Here is a 16,783-nt window from a genome sequence, read left to right as displayed (position 1 = left end):
TACAAAAATGTATCACAAAAAATCATAGTGGTAGACTTTATTTTAAAATTATAATTTGCTAAAATGTTATTGCTTAGTAATTACAATACATTTGTTTCTTTGTATCAGTTAATTATAATCCCAGCTAATTACCAATTAATTACTTGAAGGAAGCACCAGAAGGAGTATGCATTTAGACCACAATATTCCCTAGTAAATACCAAGGACATACCAGCTGGAACAACACGTCTTTAAAGGGCCATTGCAGTCAAAAACGTGATTTTCCTGTGTTATATACATAATTCCACACTATGAGGTTGGAATAATACTGTGAAATTGTGAAAATTATAATAGCCTTTTAGCGTAAGAGCTGTTTTAAAAGACAGCCTGAAATTTCAGACTGTTTTGGTGGGATGGAGTTTGAGTGCCTGGTGTAATCACCAGGCAGCAAATTAGTTAATAGACCAATAAGAAAGAGAGATCCGAACCTCTTTGCCAATAACAACTAGTTTTCAGTTTTCCCCTCCCAGTCAGACCACTCCCAGACTGTCCTATCAAAAGTATTGTTTGAGAAATTGCTGTTTGCTAATCTTTGCTAAGAAGCTATGTTTGTTTCTTTTCAACAATTTTAATTGAAAACAATCACAGTAAGGTACTTAATGGTTACCCAGAAATTATTTCATATTGACATATACTGTAAATGGCTACATTGGACCTTTCAAGCAACTCTTGAGCACAGGGTATGCTCAAATATGCATAATTCACAGTATTTGTATGCAAGAGCATTAAGCCTCCTTCTCAACTGGTTAAGAGGCTGCTTTGGGAGGTCAAGCTTTAATTCCTGTTCAGCTGAATAATTGCCCACTTAGATGTGCTTAATGTGCTGTTGTCATTATTATAGAAAAACTATAATACTATTTTTGTAATGCATAATAACCCACACCAAGCCAACTTTGTGTAATTACGAGCTGGTTGTGAGTGTTTCTCATAGGCTACAAGGTGTGAGTAATTAATTATGTTTTCAAAATCTTGTTGGAAGTAAAAACAGAGCAAAATGTTAGGAAGATTGGAGACTGAACTCTACAAACAGATTTATACATCTAAGGCTAACGTAATGGGTTATTTAGATTAAGAAAGCCCGTACGGATTACGGAATATCAATATCAGGTCACCCTAGATGTAAACACTCACAGGGCAGACAGACACGCATACATGCATTGACAAAAGCACACACAACATAAATGTATTTTAACAAATCATTGAAATGTAATATATGTGGGTTAGAGACCCCGTTTCCTTAGGGACTGCTTTATCAAGCTGCTGTATCTGGAAAACAAAAAATGGTTTAGTTAAGAAAAGCATAAAGCATAGCCATATTCCCTAACGTTGCAACTTGATCTCACAACCAAACAATTCATATATCACCCTTTTCTGAGTTCACAAGTTCAAGGCCCATAAAGACAAGCACTCCCAACACATTAGTAAGAACAATCCAAGAGAGCTGTATTGAGCTACTGCTCACAATAAGCTACCAGTCAAAGTTGCCATAATGATGCATTTATGGAAAACTTTGCACCACAATTAATAGCTGATGAGTTGCAGCCATATTGCCGTAGTCTGGGTCCAGCAGGCGCTTGACTGATTGACAATATTGCTTGAGGTTATTCCTTTATCCCACCAGCTGATAATAAATAGTGGTTGTTATGCCTTGCTCCAGTACGGACGGTAGTGTGTAAAACACAATGCACTTCTTCTGCAGTGAAGTGTGAACATTCAATTAAATGTGGAGGAGGAGCTTTTGTGAGAGGGGGAAAGGGAAGGGTTGAACTGAGAGAGAGAGAGAGGGAGGGAGGGAGGGAGGAGGGAGGGAGGGAGGGAGGGAGGGAGGGAGGGAGGGAGGGAGGAGGGAGGGAGAAAGGGAGAGAGAAAGGGAGAGAGAGAGAGAGAGATCCAGGCAGAATATCAATGTGCAACGGAGGAGAGGGAGGAAGAGAGAGCTCAGGCTATGGAGCAGATATTAGCATGAGCAAGCATTGTTTTCTGTTGAGGGTAGCAGAACACACAAAACATAAAGGACATTTGAACAACGGATATATCGTTTGCCAGTAATCCTGGTAAGTAAAGATCACCTGAATACATCTACTTCTAATTTGCATGATGTGTCTACATTCAATACAAACACCTTCAAATATTTATAAACAATTATTCTAAAGGTTTTCACATCATTTACCATGTACCATATTATGTTGTGAGGAGGTGCATAACAGCCGACAACTGGAATGTGGGATGCTAGTGGAAATGAACCACTCTTACTGTTGCAATGAGAAATGAGCTTCAGAAGTTTGGTTACATGTTGTCTGTGTCTTCACGTTCATTTGTTTGAATTACATTTGTTCATTAATAAACATATTATTCCACTGATCTACACTCACCGACAGTTTATTAGGTAACCCATCTGTTACTGGGTCGGACCACCTTTGCCTCCAGAACAGGCTGAATTATTTGGGGAATTCTACAAGGTGTCAGAAACGTTGCACAGGGATGTTGGTCCATGCTGATTTGATCGCATCACGCAGTTGCTGCAGATTGGCCAGCGGTACATTCATGCTGCGAACAGCCCCTTCCATCTCATCCCAAAGACGCTCTATTGGGTTGAGCTCTGGGGACTGAGCAGGCCACCAAGTAAACTGGACTTGCTGTCATGTTCCAAGCGACGTATTTCCACTCCTCAGTTGTCCAGTGTTGGTTATCACTGTTCCACTGGAGCTGCTTCTTCTTGTTTTTAGCTGAGTGGAACCCGGTGTGGTCGTCTGCTGCAATAAGCACATCCGTGACAAGGAAAGCAGAAAATTGTATGTTTATTTTTTATTCCCGTCATTTTCCCTACTCTTATTTTCCATCACTGCTTGAATTCCAAAAAACCATCATTATGACTCAGGACGAGAGGAATTCTGCATCCTCTCCAACTGTTGGTTACACAAGCTAAGGGATTAGCTCGATAGCTCTTCTAGCTCGTCCTCTCTGCTGCCTCTCAGGCTGGCTGTCATGCTGCTCTTCCTGTCAGCCAGCAACCTGCTACTCAACAGACATCCCACTGCAAAACTCAAATGACAGGTTTGTTTCCCCCTGAGAGTTCAGCTTGTGAGGGTGAGGAGAGTCTGGGCTCTGACTCTTGACAACAGGAGTATGAGACGCCTCTTGGAAATGAAATATAGACAGTAGCGGTAAAGCTAAAGTGGTAGGCTAGAGAGCATTGATTTAAATACCAGAACTACTTACCTATTGTCTCATACAACTCCATTGAGGATACCTCAGAGTTTATTAAAAAAGAATTGGTGTATTTCACATAACCGCCCTTCCTCTTTTGGTAATCGGCCATTAGCCACAGAGGTATGTTGACAGTTTGCTTTTTCATTATTATTCAAGGTCACATATTGGCAATATGTGAGGAACAGTGGGCGAAGGTAGCCTACTGATTACAAATGTGACGTTGTGTTAGGAAAATCTATGCTTTTATTATCGGATATATTCGATTTAATCCTGTTCTCCAAAAGCCTCATTTACATTAAAAAGGCACAATACTGTACATGTTGTTGTGGTACCACGGCAACAGCAAAGTAGAATGTGATGTAAAATTCCTTTTTTTTTGTATTTGATTTGTCACGCCCTGGCCTTAGAGCGCCGTTTTATTTCTCTATTTGGTTAGGTCAGGGTGTGATTGGGGTGGGCATTCTATGTTGTCTATTTCTTTGTTTTTGGCCGAGTATGGTTCCCAATCAGAGGCAGCTGTCTATCGTTGTCTCTGATTGGAATTCATACTTAGGCAGCCCTTTTTCCCACTTTCTGTTGTGGGATCTTGTTTTTGTTAGTTGCTGGTTTAGCGTTACTATACTTTATGTGTCGTTTATCTTTCTTGTTTTTTTGGTGTTCATTTAATAAATTAAAAATGTACGCCTACCACGCTGCACCTTGGTCTCATTCCGACGACAGCCGTAACATGATTATTGAAGATTTTAGGTATGTTTGTGACGTGTTTGGATGTYCTCATTCCACTATGTTTGCTTCTTTGTGTTTGTGTTCCCAGGTTGAGTCTGTGTTTMCTACTGTAATTGCCATCTCCCAGATATTCCAATTAGATTTAATATGGAGTCTGTAAGAGATGTAATAGGAGGTAGAAAGACAGTGTTTTTGAGAGAGATTGTTTCCCATTCCTATGAACCAGAAAGCATTCCGTGAATGAGACAATTTAAAAGGGGTTTACTGTATGCTATGGTACTGCTRCAAGGCCTATATGAGAAATATGTAAGAAGAGTCAACCATAGTAGTACAGCGCCCCTGTAGCAAATTAGGGCACATCGACAGATTTTTCACCTTGTCGGCTCAGGTATTCCAACCAGCAACCTTTCGGTTACTGGCCCAACGTGCTAACTGCTAGGCTACATCAAATACCTGACTTTCAGCTGATGTAATAATAATTTGACAGTGATTTGACAAAATATTACTTTTAAAGCTTTCATGATCCCTATATTAACCCAGAGATCAAGCCAATGGCATGCAATTTAAAGGGTGGGAAAGGCAGGATACTGCACACTGACAAATCACCAGATGTACTTTCATATCACCCTTAATGTAGTATGACTTATGAATGATTTGGGAAGAATCTAAGTAGTTCGTTTTAAGACGATATGAATGTGCTATAAAGCCTTTACAGTTTTTGTTKTTTTAAAGTGGGACTTGAATCCTCTGCCACAAATATGTAAAACTGTAATAACAATAATGTCATATCAGATCAATCATGCGCAATCATGACAGCAGATGTTCGCTTGGCAACCGACTTAGCAGTCATGTCACAAACCTAATAGGATCCCTAGCCAATTAGTTGGCCGAAACAATACTCTCTGTCATGGCAATTTAAGGTTGGTTACAGCAGCTGTTGTTTTGACATCTATCTTGTCATGTTCATGGTTATGATGGTTATGAGGAGTGATGGGTCTGGTGTAGGCTGATCTATGAGGTGGAAGTATATGGCGGTACAGCTCTGCTTGAGAAATGTGTGTTTTCTAAGAGCTGTCAACTGTATGCTAGACAAGTACKATCCAAGCCAASAGATTTATTGTAACCTATTTTTCCTGTGGTTTAATGGTATAACTGATAACAAATCTCTGATAACAAGTAGGTTTTGGACCTCAGTGGAGGTAGAGCAAACTAGCTTAACTGAACCCTACACAATAACTGRAAAATCTACAACACCATCAATGTTTTACTCCTTTTATGATAGATCCCGATAGTGATATACTATATCTCAGAGAGAAAGAAATGCAAAAATATGAATTACAGTGAGTGAAATGGTGGATTGCACAAGCAGCTTCTGCTATATTTTGGAGGATGAGCCATWCTTTGTCCAGAGTGGCACTTACAGCAAGTGCCAATTTACCAACACTCATCGTTGGTCCAACATGAACATTGAACAGGAAAAATACAGTGAGAATGGTCCAATGATGTCAGTATGCATGGTCCTCATATATAGACTGATTTAATATCTGCATGGGGTTAGGAAGTACAGTATGTATTTTTATTTCTAGTTTAGTTCACAAATAAGATAATGACTGCAGAACTGTAGACTCAAACAAGCCTCTACTGTATAGGCCTACATTAAGCTTTCATACAGTACAATGTAATCACTCTCATACTAACAAATCCATTTCTGCATCAACTGTCATGGTTTCATCTGAATCTGCAMTTAAATAATATTAGTGATTGTGTATGTGTGTCATGTCATTTCAACCATTTCCATTAAAACGTGGGCATCGTTGAAATGTTATTCAGGCACACTCCAAAGCCATTGTGCCGGCAGGCCTACTGTAATCAGATGTGATCTGATATGCTGATTTCATCAGTATGTAAAACTTGTTTCCCAAACTCGTTTTGTTTTTTGCCCTAGCTCTATACAGCCGATTCAAATAATCAAAGCTTAATGATGACTTGATTATATCAGCTGTGTAGTGCTAGGGCAAAAACAAAAAGTGCACTCCTTGGGGGCCCCAGGACCGAGTTTGGGAAACACTAAGTAAAACAATGACATCCCTGCGGATTTTGAAGTAAGCACTCCCAAAGATTTCTTGATTGACTTATTTCTATGCACATGATTTATTGAGACCTGTCCATCAGAAAGCAACATCTCTCCCTACTCAATTTTTACTAGACCTTGCTGCTGGCATGGCTTAGCAGCCAATGGATGTGTGCATCTTCATGCCATGCAAGATGCTAACCAGGTCACTTTGGGTGGGAAGGCTACAGAAAAAATACAAGATGCTAACCAGGTCACTTTGGGTGGGAAGGCTACAGAAAAGACACAAGATGCTAACCAGGTCACTTTGGGTGGGAAGGCTACAGAAAAGACACAAGATGCTAACCAGGTCACTTTGGGTAGGAAGGCTACAGAAAAGACACAAGGGGAGTGGACAGGTCCCTTGGGTAGTCTGAGCATGCACCGGCTCCCTGTCACGAAAATACATGGTTGTCTTTTGGTGATTGTTGACGTGGAAGAAAAACCATTTCACCTTTTCCCATTCAATCGCCTGTTAGCACAAGACCCTGATGACAATAGAGCTGTAGAGCTGGAGGGTTTCTCACACTGTGTAGTGAATGCTGTGTTCTGTGTTGACTGATAGATTCCCTTTCCCATAACTAGTGAAGCATTAGATTAGCTATCATACATGCTATGGGTAGTGTTGTATATTGGAAGGAATTCTATCGGGTCGGCTTTGGTCTCACAATTCTTTCATCAGTCCCAGTGAAATGAGCATCAAACCATTGTGCATGATTCATTTGAAAATACCATGGAAGCATAATCTGTTGGCTTTTCTGAACACCAGCCTTTGATTTCAGAACTATTTTATCTCTCAATTGCTGTGGAACCATCACTAATTTCTGCAACGTCACTGTGATTAGAGCATTACTAGGGTGACTCATGATTAAACCTATTAGGAGTACATTTTTATCCTCACAGTTGGAACACAATCCACCATTCTTGTAAAGTAAAACATTCAAAAGGAAATAGTTGCTCATATTTGCGCAATGTAGGGATTCAGGACATGAGACATAATAGAAATTGTAATGTTATGAGAACCAGAAATATTTAACAAACTTTCCTCCCTATCCTCGTGGTTTGAACATTTGAATGAATTGGTTTTAAAACATTTGTGAATCCATACGTTCAACAATGATCCGTCTTGTGTTCCCTAAAGTCCCTGCAGCCCCATTGCAGTCATAATTCAGCAGCATTAAGCACATCATGTACTTCTCTCATTCTCTTCCAGAACTTCTAAAGTACTACCAAAATGTCAGATCTGGAAGACTTCAGCAAAACAGCAGGGCACTGGAACACATCGGACAGCTACCAGCTGAATCCCACCAGTGTGATCGTGCCCGTMGTGTTCTCMCTCATATTCCTGCTGGGGACCATTGGGAACAGTCTGGTCCTGGCCGTCCTCCTCCGCAGCGGCCAGGTGGGATACAACACCACCAACCTGTTCATCCTCAACCTCAGCGTGGCCGACTTCTTCTTCATCATCTTCTGCGTGCCTTTCCAAGCCACCATCTACTCCCTGGAGGGCTGGGTGTTCGGCTCCTTCATGTGCAAGGTGGTCCACTTCTTCATCAACCTCACCATGTACGCCAGCAGCTTCACGCTTGCCGCCGTCTCGGTCGACAGGTATGTACGCTGTAGCTCTTGTTTCGCTAATGTCTCATTTTACGTTCAAATGTCAAAACATTGAAATACTCTATACAAATGTTTCTACATGTATACAGATTCCATAAGAAAAAAAATATCGTTATTCTAATTTTGGGTTAAGTACTTCTATATGGCTCATAATGAGGAGCTGATAGGAATAGACTTAATTTGTGAAATATTTTGTCATTTTTATTCGGCTGAATTCTAACCGAAAGCACAGAGACATAACCTGGGCAGCATCTCTAAAGGTCGATGCCAATTAWAGTACAGAGTTCTATTGCCAAGGTCACTATTTCCCTTACCTCATTTAAGTCCAGCACACTTCCTCTCTATACAAGCGCCCAATGCTCTCTCTACAGAAGAGGATGGACGCTCATTTAGCAAAGCACACGGCAGTAACCTATACTGTAGTCATCCATTGGTCATTATTACAAAACAGCCTTGACATTTTCACAGAGCATAGGGAGATAGGGAGAATGATAATCAGGCATTTATTTTTTGGCAACCCTGTTGGTCATGTTAATTGAAAGTATTCGTGTGATCAAGGGAAGGGCATTTTATCTGTATTAAAATGTGGAAATGAAAGAGTAGGTCTTGACKTGAAATTGAGGCTGAATCTGTGATTGAGTACAGTAAAAGACCACTAATGTGTTATCCCTACATGAAATTGACATATTCTTCTTTCCTGCATAAATGGATGCCTTTTATTCTGCAGGGCCCTCGCTATGCTCAGCCCAGTGAAAATAGCTGGTCTTTTTTTCCCTACATTAAATAAGGGAGCAGAAACCCTGGTGTCGTTTACCTTTTGGAGGGGGACATTCATTTGATAGATGTCTTCTATGTGAAAAATGAGCATCCACTCAGGCTACAGCTGAGACCTAGAATACCCAGCAGCAATTATTTCACTGCCAGGTCGGGATGAACAATACACACACACTGATTGCCATTTCATGAGTTCCATTTGCAGCACCAATGTGCCGCTTTTCTATTAAACCCCAGAAGCAAGCACTCATAATATTTGTATGTCTTTGTGCAAGCAACACAACAGTAAAAACAATTAATTCCATTTAGAAGGTGGAGTATAATGAAATCCCAGTTGACTTGCAATTACACATATAAAGCAAACAACATACAATGAGTGGACAAAACATTAGGAACACCTGCTCTTTCCATGAGACTGACCAGGTGAATCCAGGTGAAAGCTATGATCCCTTATTGATGTCACCTGTTAATGCCAGACAATCAGTGTAGATGTAAGGGAGGAGAAATGAGAAATGAGAAATGATTTTTAAGCCTAGAGACAATTGAGACGTGGATTGTGTATGTCTACCATTCAGAGGGTGAATGGGCAAGACAAAATATTTAAGTGCCTTCGAATGGGGTATGGTAGTAGGTGCCAGGTGCACCGGTTTGTGTCAAGAACTGCAATGCTGCTGGGTTTTTCATGCACAACAGTTTCCAGTGTGTATCAAGAATGGTCCATCACCCAAAGGACATCCAGCCAACTTGACACAACTGTGGGGAGGATTGGAGTCAACACCTGCCAGCATCCCTTTGTAACGCTTTCGAAACCTTGTAGAGTCCGTGTCCCGAAGAATTTAGGTTATTCTGAGGGCAAAATGGTGGGTGGGGTAAAACTCAATATTAGGAAGGTGTTACTTCATATTTTGTACACTCAGTGTATATTGATTCATGGCATTATGTTTTAATGGAATATGTAACTAAGTCTTTCTGTTTGYTCTAGGTATCTGGCCATTCGCTACCCTCTTCGCTCTAGAGAGTTGAGAACGCCCTGTAATGCCGTGGTTGCCATGGTAGTCATCTGGGGACTATCATTGATCTTCGCAGGACCGTATTTGAGCTACTACGACCTCATAGATTACGCCAACAGTAACGTTTGTGTTCCAGGTTGGGAGGAGTACAACCGCAAGGTGCTGGACACGTGCACCTTTGTGTTTGGTTATGTGATCCCTGTGCTCATRGTGAGCCTGTCCTACACCAGAACCATCAAGTACCTGTGGACTGCTGTGGACCCTCTGGACGGGATGTCYGAGTCCAAGAGGGCTAAGCGCAAAGTCACCAAAATGATCATCATCGTCACAGTGCTCTTCTGCWTATGCTGGCTGCCCTATCATGTGGTGATCCTATGCTATCTGTACGGAGACTTRCCCTTCAACCAGACCACATACGCATTCAGGATCCTCTCTCACTGCATGGCCTACGCCAACTCCTGCCTCAACCCCATTGTGTACGCCTTGGTGTCCAAGCACTTTCGCAAAGGCTTCAAGAAGGTGTTCAGCTGCATTCTCAGTAAGAACGGCAGGAACAAAGTGCATGTGGTACATGTAGCCAACACAGTGCCTGGGTTCCAGGCGGGGTCCACAGAGGTGTCACAAATGAATGAGGACAATGTACYACAAAATGACTGTGAGATGAGCAGCCGGCCCATCGCCGAGCCGAGGGAAGCAACTATAAGCCATTTCCAGAAATAGCCTTGAATGATGAGGCCTATAGTAAAGGACTGTGCAGATTGCCTTATCACAAAGACTTTGTATTCCAACCTCAAAGGGAAACTCAATGATGACAGTATCTCGGTTTTTGAGATGGTGACAAATGGGAATTTGATGAGAGGGTAAAGAGAGCATGATCATTAAAAAAACAAACATGAGAATGGTTCAAATATAGAATTATAAATTAGAATACTAGTCATTTAATTTATGGGTTGCACCTATGTTTCATTACAGTATTGGTTTGAACATTTGTTTTAGGACTGATGCCGACTGAGCATTCTACTCTATGCATTATCAATGAGCGCTGAGGAAGATATCATCAAGTGCATTACAATGGCTTGGAAATACAATTTACATTTCAAAATGAGGCAAATAATTAGTAGGAAAACCTTTTGTCATCATTTTGATGTCATCAGATGGACTTGCAGAATAACGTTAGCTAGCAAGCTAAGATTGAGTGGAGATCACCGGATTTTAGCTAGCTAAGTTTAGCATTGCTAGCTATATTTGACAAACTTTGCTAGCTAATGACAACATTACCCTCTGTCTAAAGTACATTTTATGAAATGATAATGATGGCAAAGTTGTTTCCTACTAAATATTTGCCTACTTTAGCAACGTCATTGTAATTTAGATGAAGCAGTCATTACCCTCCGTTCAGAATGACTGGGTTTATCACAACATTTGGGCACCACTATGGCAGTGGGCGGCTTGAGAATGCTCATAACAATGGCATGACGCGACCGAGTGACGGAGGTGCAACCTATGAATAGGATCTCTATGGGTTCAAATGTATTAGGCTGGTGGTGTTATCTTTTTGCTTTGCACATATTTGTATGMTTCTCTCTGATGTTTACTGAACTCAGTCACTTAAGAGTTGTGTTGCTGTTGTAAATGCCATGCTGCTAACTATATTATCCTTTATGGCCTCTATTCACTTGTATTATCTAGTCTGTCTGTTAAACTCTATGAAGTCAACGTTCTCTTTTCTCTGTTTCCTTTCTTCACTTTCCTAGTTTCCCCTTTTCTAGTCGAGTCTCCTTAAAAGCTTGTATACTACCTCACTGCTGTGTTAAACTACCCTCCCTCTCATTTAGAAATTCCGAGAAATGCAATTTTCCACCAGCAGGACTGATTTTCCTGCAAAAGGCCAGAATAGAAAAGTATATATTTTATATTTAGAACTCTCCTTTATACCCGGCAATTTTGTCAAAATGCAATGTGCTTTCTGTATTATTTGTTTTCGCCTTTGTGACACTTCCTTATATCTGTACTTTATGCTCTTCTCTAACTTGTTTATGTGTATTGGATGAGATGATGTATTTGGTTAAATATTGAATCAACATTTAGAAGTGGATGTAAATATCAATGATCAAATAAAATGTTTTATGTTGCAGTATTTAATGCTATTATTGGTAACATATCTAACCCTAATCCAAGCTTCATGTGAACAACCCGGTTCAACCCTAAACCTAGACATATGTAGTTTTTATGAAAGGTACGTTCATGTAAAGTAGCTATTCATAAGCAATTTGTTTCAACTAAGATGAACAAATATTGTGTGTTCTAAACATTCAAGCTCTAACAGACCATGCTTTAAAAGCTCAATTGGTTCAGCTTACTAACAATTTTTCCCGTGAAACAAATAGCTCACCACCTCATGGATATCTTAGCCCATATACTGTAGATTTTCAACATCTCTAACTCTCAGTATGACTAATTAAAAGCACATTCCGCCTGGGGAATAGCAATTGCTTTCATGGGAATTGCTTTTATCCCTATATGGGATTTCAGTCCCTACATCAATATTCACAAGTACAGTATTGAGACGTTTAGAAAAGCAATAAGGAGTTGTAACAGTCACATTATAGCTCCTTGTGTTCTTTGCAATGCTAGGTTTGGCAACATGCACATTACCCATCTAAAAGCCAGGCTGGAGTATGTATCCTTTTCTTGTTCACCCATTAATAATAGGAGGAAACACAGGTGACACACAATTCATATTAGAAATGCTTTGTGTGTTTGTTTTGAGAACCTTCATTAGTAAAAGGTAGTAGGACAATAATGCTCTACAGTGGTCAGTATCACACATCATGCATTCTGAAGGTTGGAAAATTAAATTAGCTAATCCGATCTCAATGGAAGACAGCAACTATTATTGTCACGTTCCTGACCTTATTTCCTTTGTTTTGTCTTTGTTTAGTTGGTCAGGACGTGAGCTGGGTGGGCATTCTATGTTATGTGTTTCTATGTTGGATTCATGTTCAATTAGCCTGATATGGTTCTCAATCAGGGGCAGGTGTTTTACGTTTCCTCTGATTGAGAACCATATTAAGGTAGGCTGTTCTCACCGTTTGTTTGTGGGTGATTGTTCCTGTGTCAGTGTTTGTGCCACACGGGACTGTTAGTTACGTTTGTTAGTTTGTTCCTGTTCATTTGTTCTTCTTCGTTGTCTGTAAGTTCTCATGTTCAGGTCTGTTTTCGTCGTTTATTGTTTTGTAGTTTGTTAAGAGTTTTTTCGTGTTCGTCTTTCTTTAAATAAATTATTATGTCCTCATACCTCGCTGCATATTGGTCCGATCCTTGCTCCTCCTCAGACGAGGAGGAGAACGAACGTTACAATTATCATGCAAAGAGTAGAACTAATTTACAATGCAAGACGTGAGGAGCCTCAATTAGCTAAATCCCACTTCAGGTATACTGTATGTCTAATAAAATGACTATTATCATACTAACAGTCACAGGTTCAGTCTCACCCAATTCTTATGAAGCATTTTCTAAGACCTTTCTAGTCAGGCTCACCATCCTACACATTTTATAATTGTCTCTCCAAATGGTGGTTCGATACATCCACCAACTCCATTGATCCTATTCTTTCGATGGCAGGCAATCATTTCCCATGTTTCATTCACTGGCATTACAATGAGTACAGACAGTAAATATAATTATTGAACTACAGGCTCTCMGTTTGCACTGATATGATTATAGAAAGGRATTGTTTGTCTMGTGATTTTTTTGAGGATTTTTCAATGACGCTCTATAAGGCTCAGTACTTGTTTCTYAATTGTCGTGGCAACCAATCAATAAGCCTGCAGCCTCCCTTGTCCTCAGAGCGCTTACRCTCATCTGTTTCACACCTTGTAGCGTTACATCCTTGAACGCATCTGACCACATTTGTACATGGAATAAATATGAAACTGTATGAAGATAGAGCACACAGTGCTGTGCGTGCACACAAAAGAGGATTATTTTTCTCCATTAAAGCCAGTTGAGGCTGCTGAGGGGAGGATGGCTCATAGTAAAGGCTGGAATGGAGTCAATGGAATGGTATCAACCACATTGAAACCACGCCTGATACCATTCCATTGACTCCACTCTAGCCATTATTATGAGCCGTCCTCCCCTCAGCAGCCTCCACAGATTTAGGCCTACCTGTTCTTGGCAGATTGTTCCTCTAGGAAGTACCTCATACTGTAACAGAATATCAATGAAAGCAGCAAGAGAGAGTGAGTGAGCGAGAAAGGGGCTGTCTCTTATACACATCTAGATGTGTATAAGAGACAGCCCCAGAGATCCTTGCATCTCTGGAATTTGACCTGGGAGCAGGCAGCATTTGCATACAGGAGTTGCCTCTGCTTCACTTTGAAGGAGCTCCTGATTAAAGAATAAAGCTTGTAAAGAAGAAAGCCAAATGTAATTATCATGCATAGACATTACAGAATGACTCTGTCCAATGTGTGCTAAATGAAAGCAACGTTATGCATAAACACAGCATGATTATGACTCATCAGTGTATCATCATCATGGTGGGAGTGCATTCCTTGATGTAATCACGCTGTAAGGGATTTCAGTTTGAAATGTAGCATGTTACACCCAAAACCCAAAGCAAGCAATTAAGGCTGGGATGAAAGCTTTAATTTTGGCACACAGTAATTGACTGTAACATCTGTCAAGTGTGCAGTGGTGGTACAAGATTTGAAGTTAAATAGAGAGTGGTTTGTCTCTACGGATTTGTCCCTGAGATGTGTTCTCTGACTCGTTCACTGTTAGGATAACTCTATTGTGCGGAAGACTTCCTCCATCCCAGAATGACGCAGCTCGGACACAATATCCTGGATTTCTATATTGACAAAAGACAGATTCAAATCCATGTCCACGCACCAGCTGAGTGAAGAATCAAGTGCCTTACTGTTTGACATTGTACCACTTCAATCTGTAGGGCAGATGATACAACTGCAACGAGTTATCTTTCAAAGAGAACTCCATTGGTAGCCTACAATGTCCATTATCCTTCAATATTACCAAATTAGAAGCAGGATAATGAAAAATGAGTGACAAACAAATGAAATGTGTTCCGACAAACTGGCTAAATGTCTGTGCTTTAATTTTATGAACTGTTTTATTGCCTAGTAGCAGTAGAGCTTGAACATACTCTTCCAGCAGGTCAATCCTCCATCTAATTGTCTTTTTAATTGAAAAATACGTCATTGTCTCTCACCACAGAGAGTTACTAACTCCTCAAGACCGTTATTGCAGCACTTCCGTGGACTGATAGATGTGAAAAGTTTTGATATCAGGCTACCCTTATTGCTTTAAGCCTCAGACACTTTTTTCTTGAAGAACAATTTAGGGGTTAGTGATTAATGGTTTCATTTGTACGGTTTCAGGCTTGTACTGAATTGAATCTGTTCTTATGTAACAGTCTCTCCTCTCTCATGAGCATTACGGACTTTTATTAAGCTTGGGTGATAAAGTGTGGGCCAACTGGGTGGATTACAAACATACCCTAAGTGTATATAGGGAACATGCTGTTAGATTAGATGGCATTGAATGTGCCATGATTAACTCTTGAAAGAAGACGTTAAATACGTAGTAATGTGTTGTAATTACTGATGATCCAAGGGAAAGTCATAGAGGTGAGTGGACAAACCATAACCTCCATTTCCCTCAGAACCCATCTGCAGTGTAGACACTTCCTGTGAAGATGATAATAGCAGAGCTGAAAGTCTAGAGGAGTGGCGTGCTTTAGTCATGGCCTTGATGCTGTTTAAACCCCTCCATTCCTGAAATCCGTGGTTGTCAAGCAGCAGTAAACGTGATCTATGAGATTTCAGCCTCCGGTTGCTATGACTCAGGGTAGAATTAACTCGATGAACAATTTGGAACATAAATAGACGACGTTCGAAAAAACTCACCCCAATTACTTCTTAGCATCATATAGACTGCTCTTCTGAAAGCCTTTTTGTTTGATATGGATCTATGAAAGTCAGGCAGAACAGAATACACACACGCTTGCACAGACACACACACTTTCATTCTCTAAAATAAGGAACTTAATCATTTCCAACACTCAGCATGCAGTTAGCAAGCTCCCTCACTGCTTTTGATATATCCTATCTGGTATATGATCGTTTATAGCGGTCTTCACTTGGTCATTTTGTGCATATGTATACATTTGATTTTCTGTAACTACTACATGTGTCTGCTTACCGGAAGCAGCGTGGTACTGGTCAGACACCGTGTTATGTGATGAAACGCACGGTGTTGCCAGTGCGCGCTCATAGCCCGGAGTGCTATATGCCAGCCCCCCGCAAGTGCCATGCGAGAGTGGGCATCCAGCCAGGTCGGATTGTGCCTGCGCAGCGCGTTTGGTCTCCGGTGTGCCGTTTCGGTCCAGGGTATCCTGCGCCGGCGCTGCGTACTGTGTCTCCAGGGCGTTGGGAGGGTGCAGTTCGCCCTATGCCTGCACTCCGCCCGTGCCGGGCGAATGTGGGCATTGAGCCGAAGGGAGAGGTGTGTGTGGTATGCACCAGATCTCCAGTGCTCCCCCACAGCCCGGTTCAACCTGTGCCTGCACTCTGGAGAGTCCGGGCTAAAGTGGTCATCCAGCCTGGAGGAGTGGTGCCAAGGCTGCGCACCAGAGCTCCAGTGCTCCCCCACAGCCCGGTCCATCCGGTGGCTCCTCCACGCACCAGGCCTCCTGTAGGTCTCCCCAGTCTGGTGGGTCCTGTGGCAGTCCCACGCACCAGGCTGTCTCTCCGTCTCCTCCCTCCAGGTTCTCTCTCCAGTCCGGAGCTGCCAGAGCCGCCCGTCAGTCCGGAGCTGCCAGAGCCGCCCGTCAGTCCGGAGCTGCCAGAGCCGCCCGTCAGTCCGGAGCTGCCAGAGCCGCCCCTCAGTCCAGAGGCGCCCCTCAGTCCAGAGGCGCCCCTCAGTCCAGAAGCGCCACTCAGTCCAGTGGTGCCCTCTACGAGGGTCTTCAGTCCGGGGCCCGCTGCGAGGGTCAAGTGGGCCAAGACTGAGATGGAGCGGGGTCCACGTCCCGCACCCGAGCCGCCGCCGTAAAGAAGGCCTACCCGGACCCTCCCCTTTAGAGTCAGGTTTTGCGGCCGGAGTCCGCACCTTTGGGGGGGGGGGGGTACTGTCACGCCCTGGCTATAAAGAGGCTTTTTATTCTCTATTTTGGTTAGGCCAGGGTGTGACTAGGGTGGGCAGTCTATGTTCTTTTTTCTATGTTGTTGTGTTCTATGTGTTTGGCCTGGTGTGGTTCCCAATCAGAGGC

General features: G+C 41.9%; 1 protein-coding gene across 2 annotated transcripts in view; it reads left to right on the top strand.

The window, feature by feature from the left end:
* galr2b (galanin receptor 2b) overlaps window positions 1-11,623 on the top strand; it is a 216,191-nt gene extending 204,568 nt beyond the window's left edge. Inside the window, exons 1-3 of one of the 2 annotated variants that reach the window (XM_070449160.1) lie at window positions 1,978-2,093; window positions 7,299-7,693; window positions 9,459-11,623. In XM_070449160.1, the coding sequence (XP_070305261.1) occupies window positions 7,320-7,693; window positions 9,459-10,206 (1,122 nt within the window). In that variant the 5' untranslated portion in view covers window positions 1,978-2,093; window positions 7,299-7,319 and the 3' untranslated portion in view covers window positions 10,207-11,623. Of the gene's footprint in view, window positions 1-1,977; window positions 2,094-7,298; window positions 7,694-9,458 lie in introns of those variants that run through there. The other variant, XM_024147705.2, reaches the window with a different exon arrangement.
* The last annotated feature ends 5,160 nt before the right edge of the window (window positions 11,624-16,783 follow it).

This window comes from Salvelinus sp. IW2-2015, linkage group LG20 (assembly GCF_002910315.2).
Source record: "Salvelinus sp. IW2-2015 linkage group LG20, ASM291031v2, whole genome shotgun sequence".
NCBI lineage: Eukaryota > Metazoa > Chordata > Actinopteri > Salmoniformes > Salmonidae > Salvelinus > Salvelinus sp. IW2-2015.
This window is presented reverse-complemented; position numbering and strand designations above follow the sequence as displayed.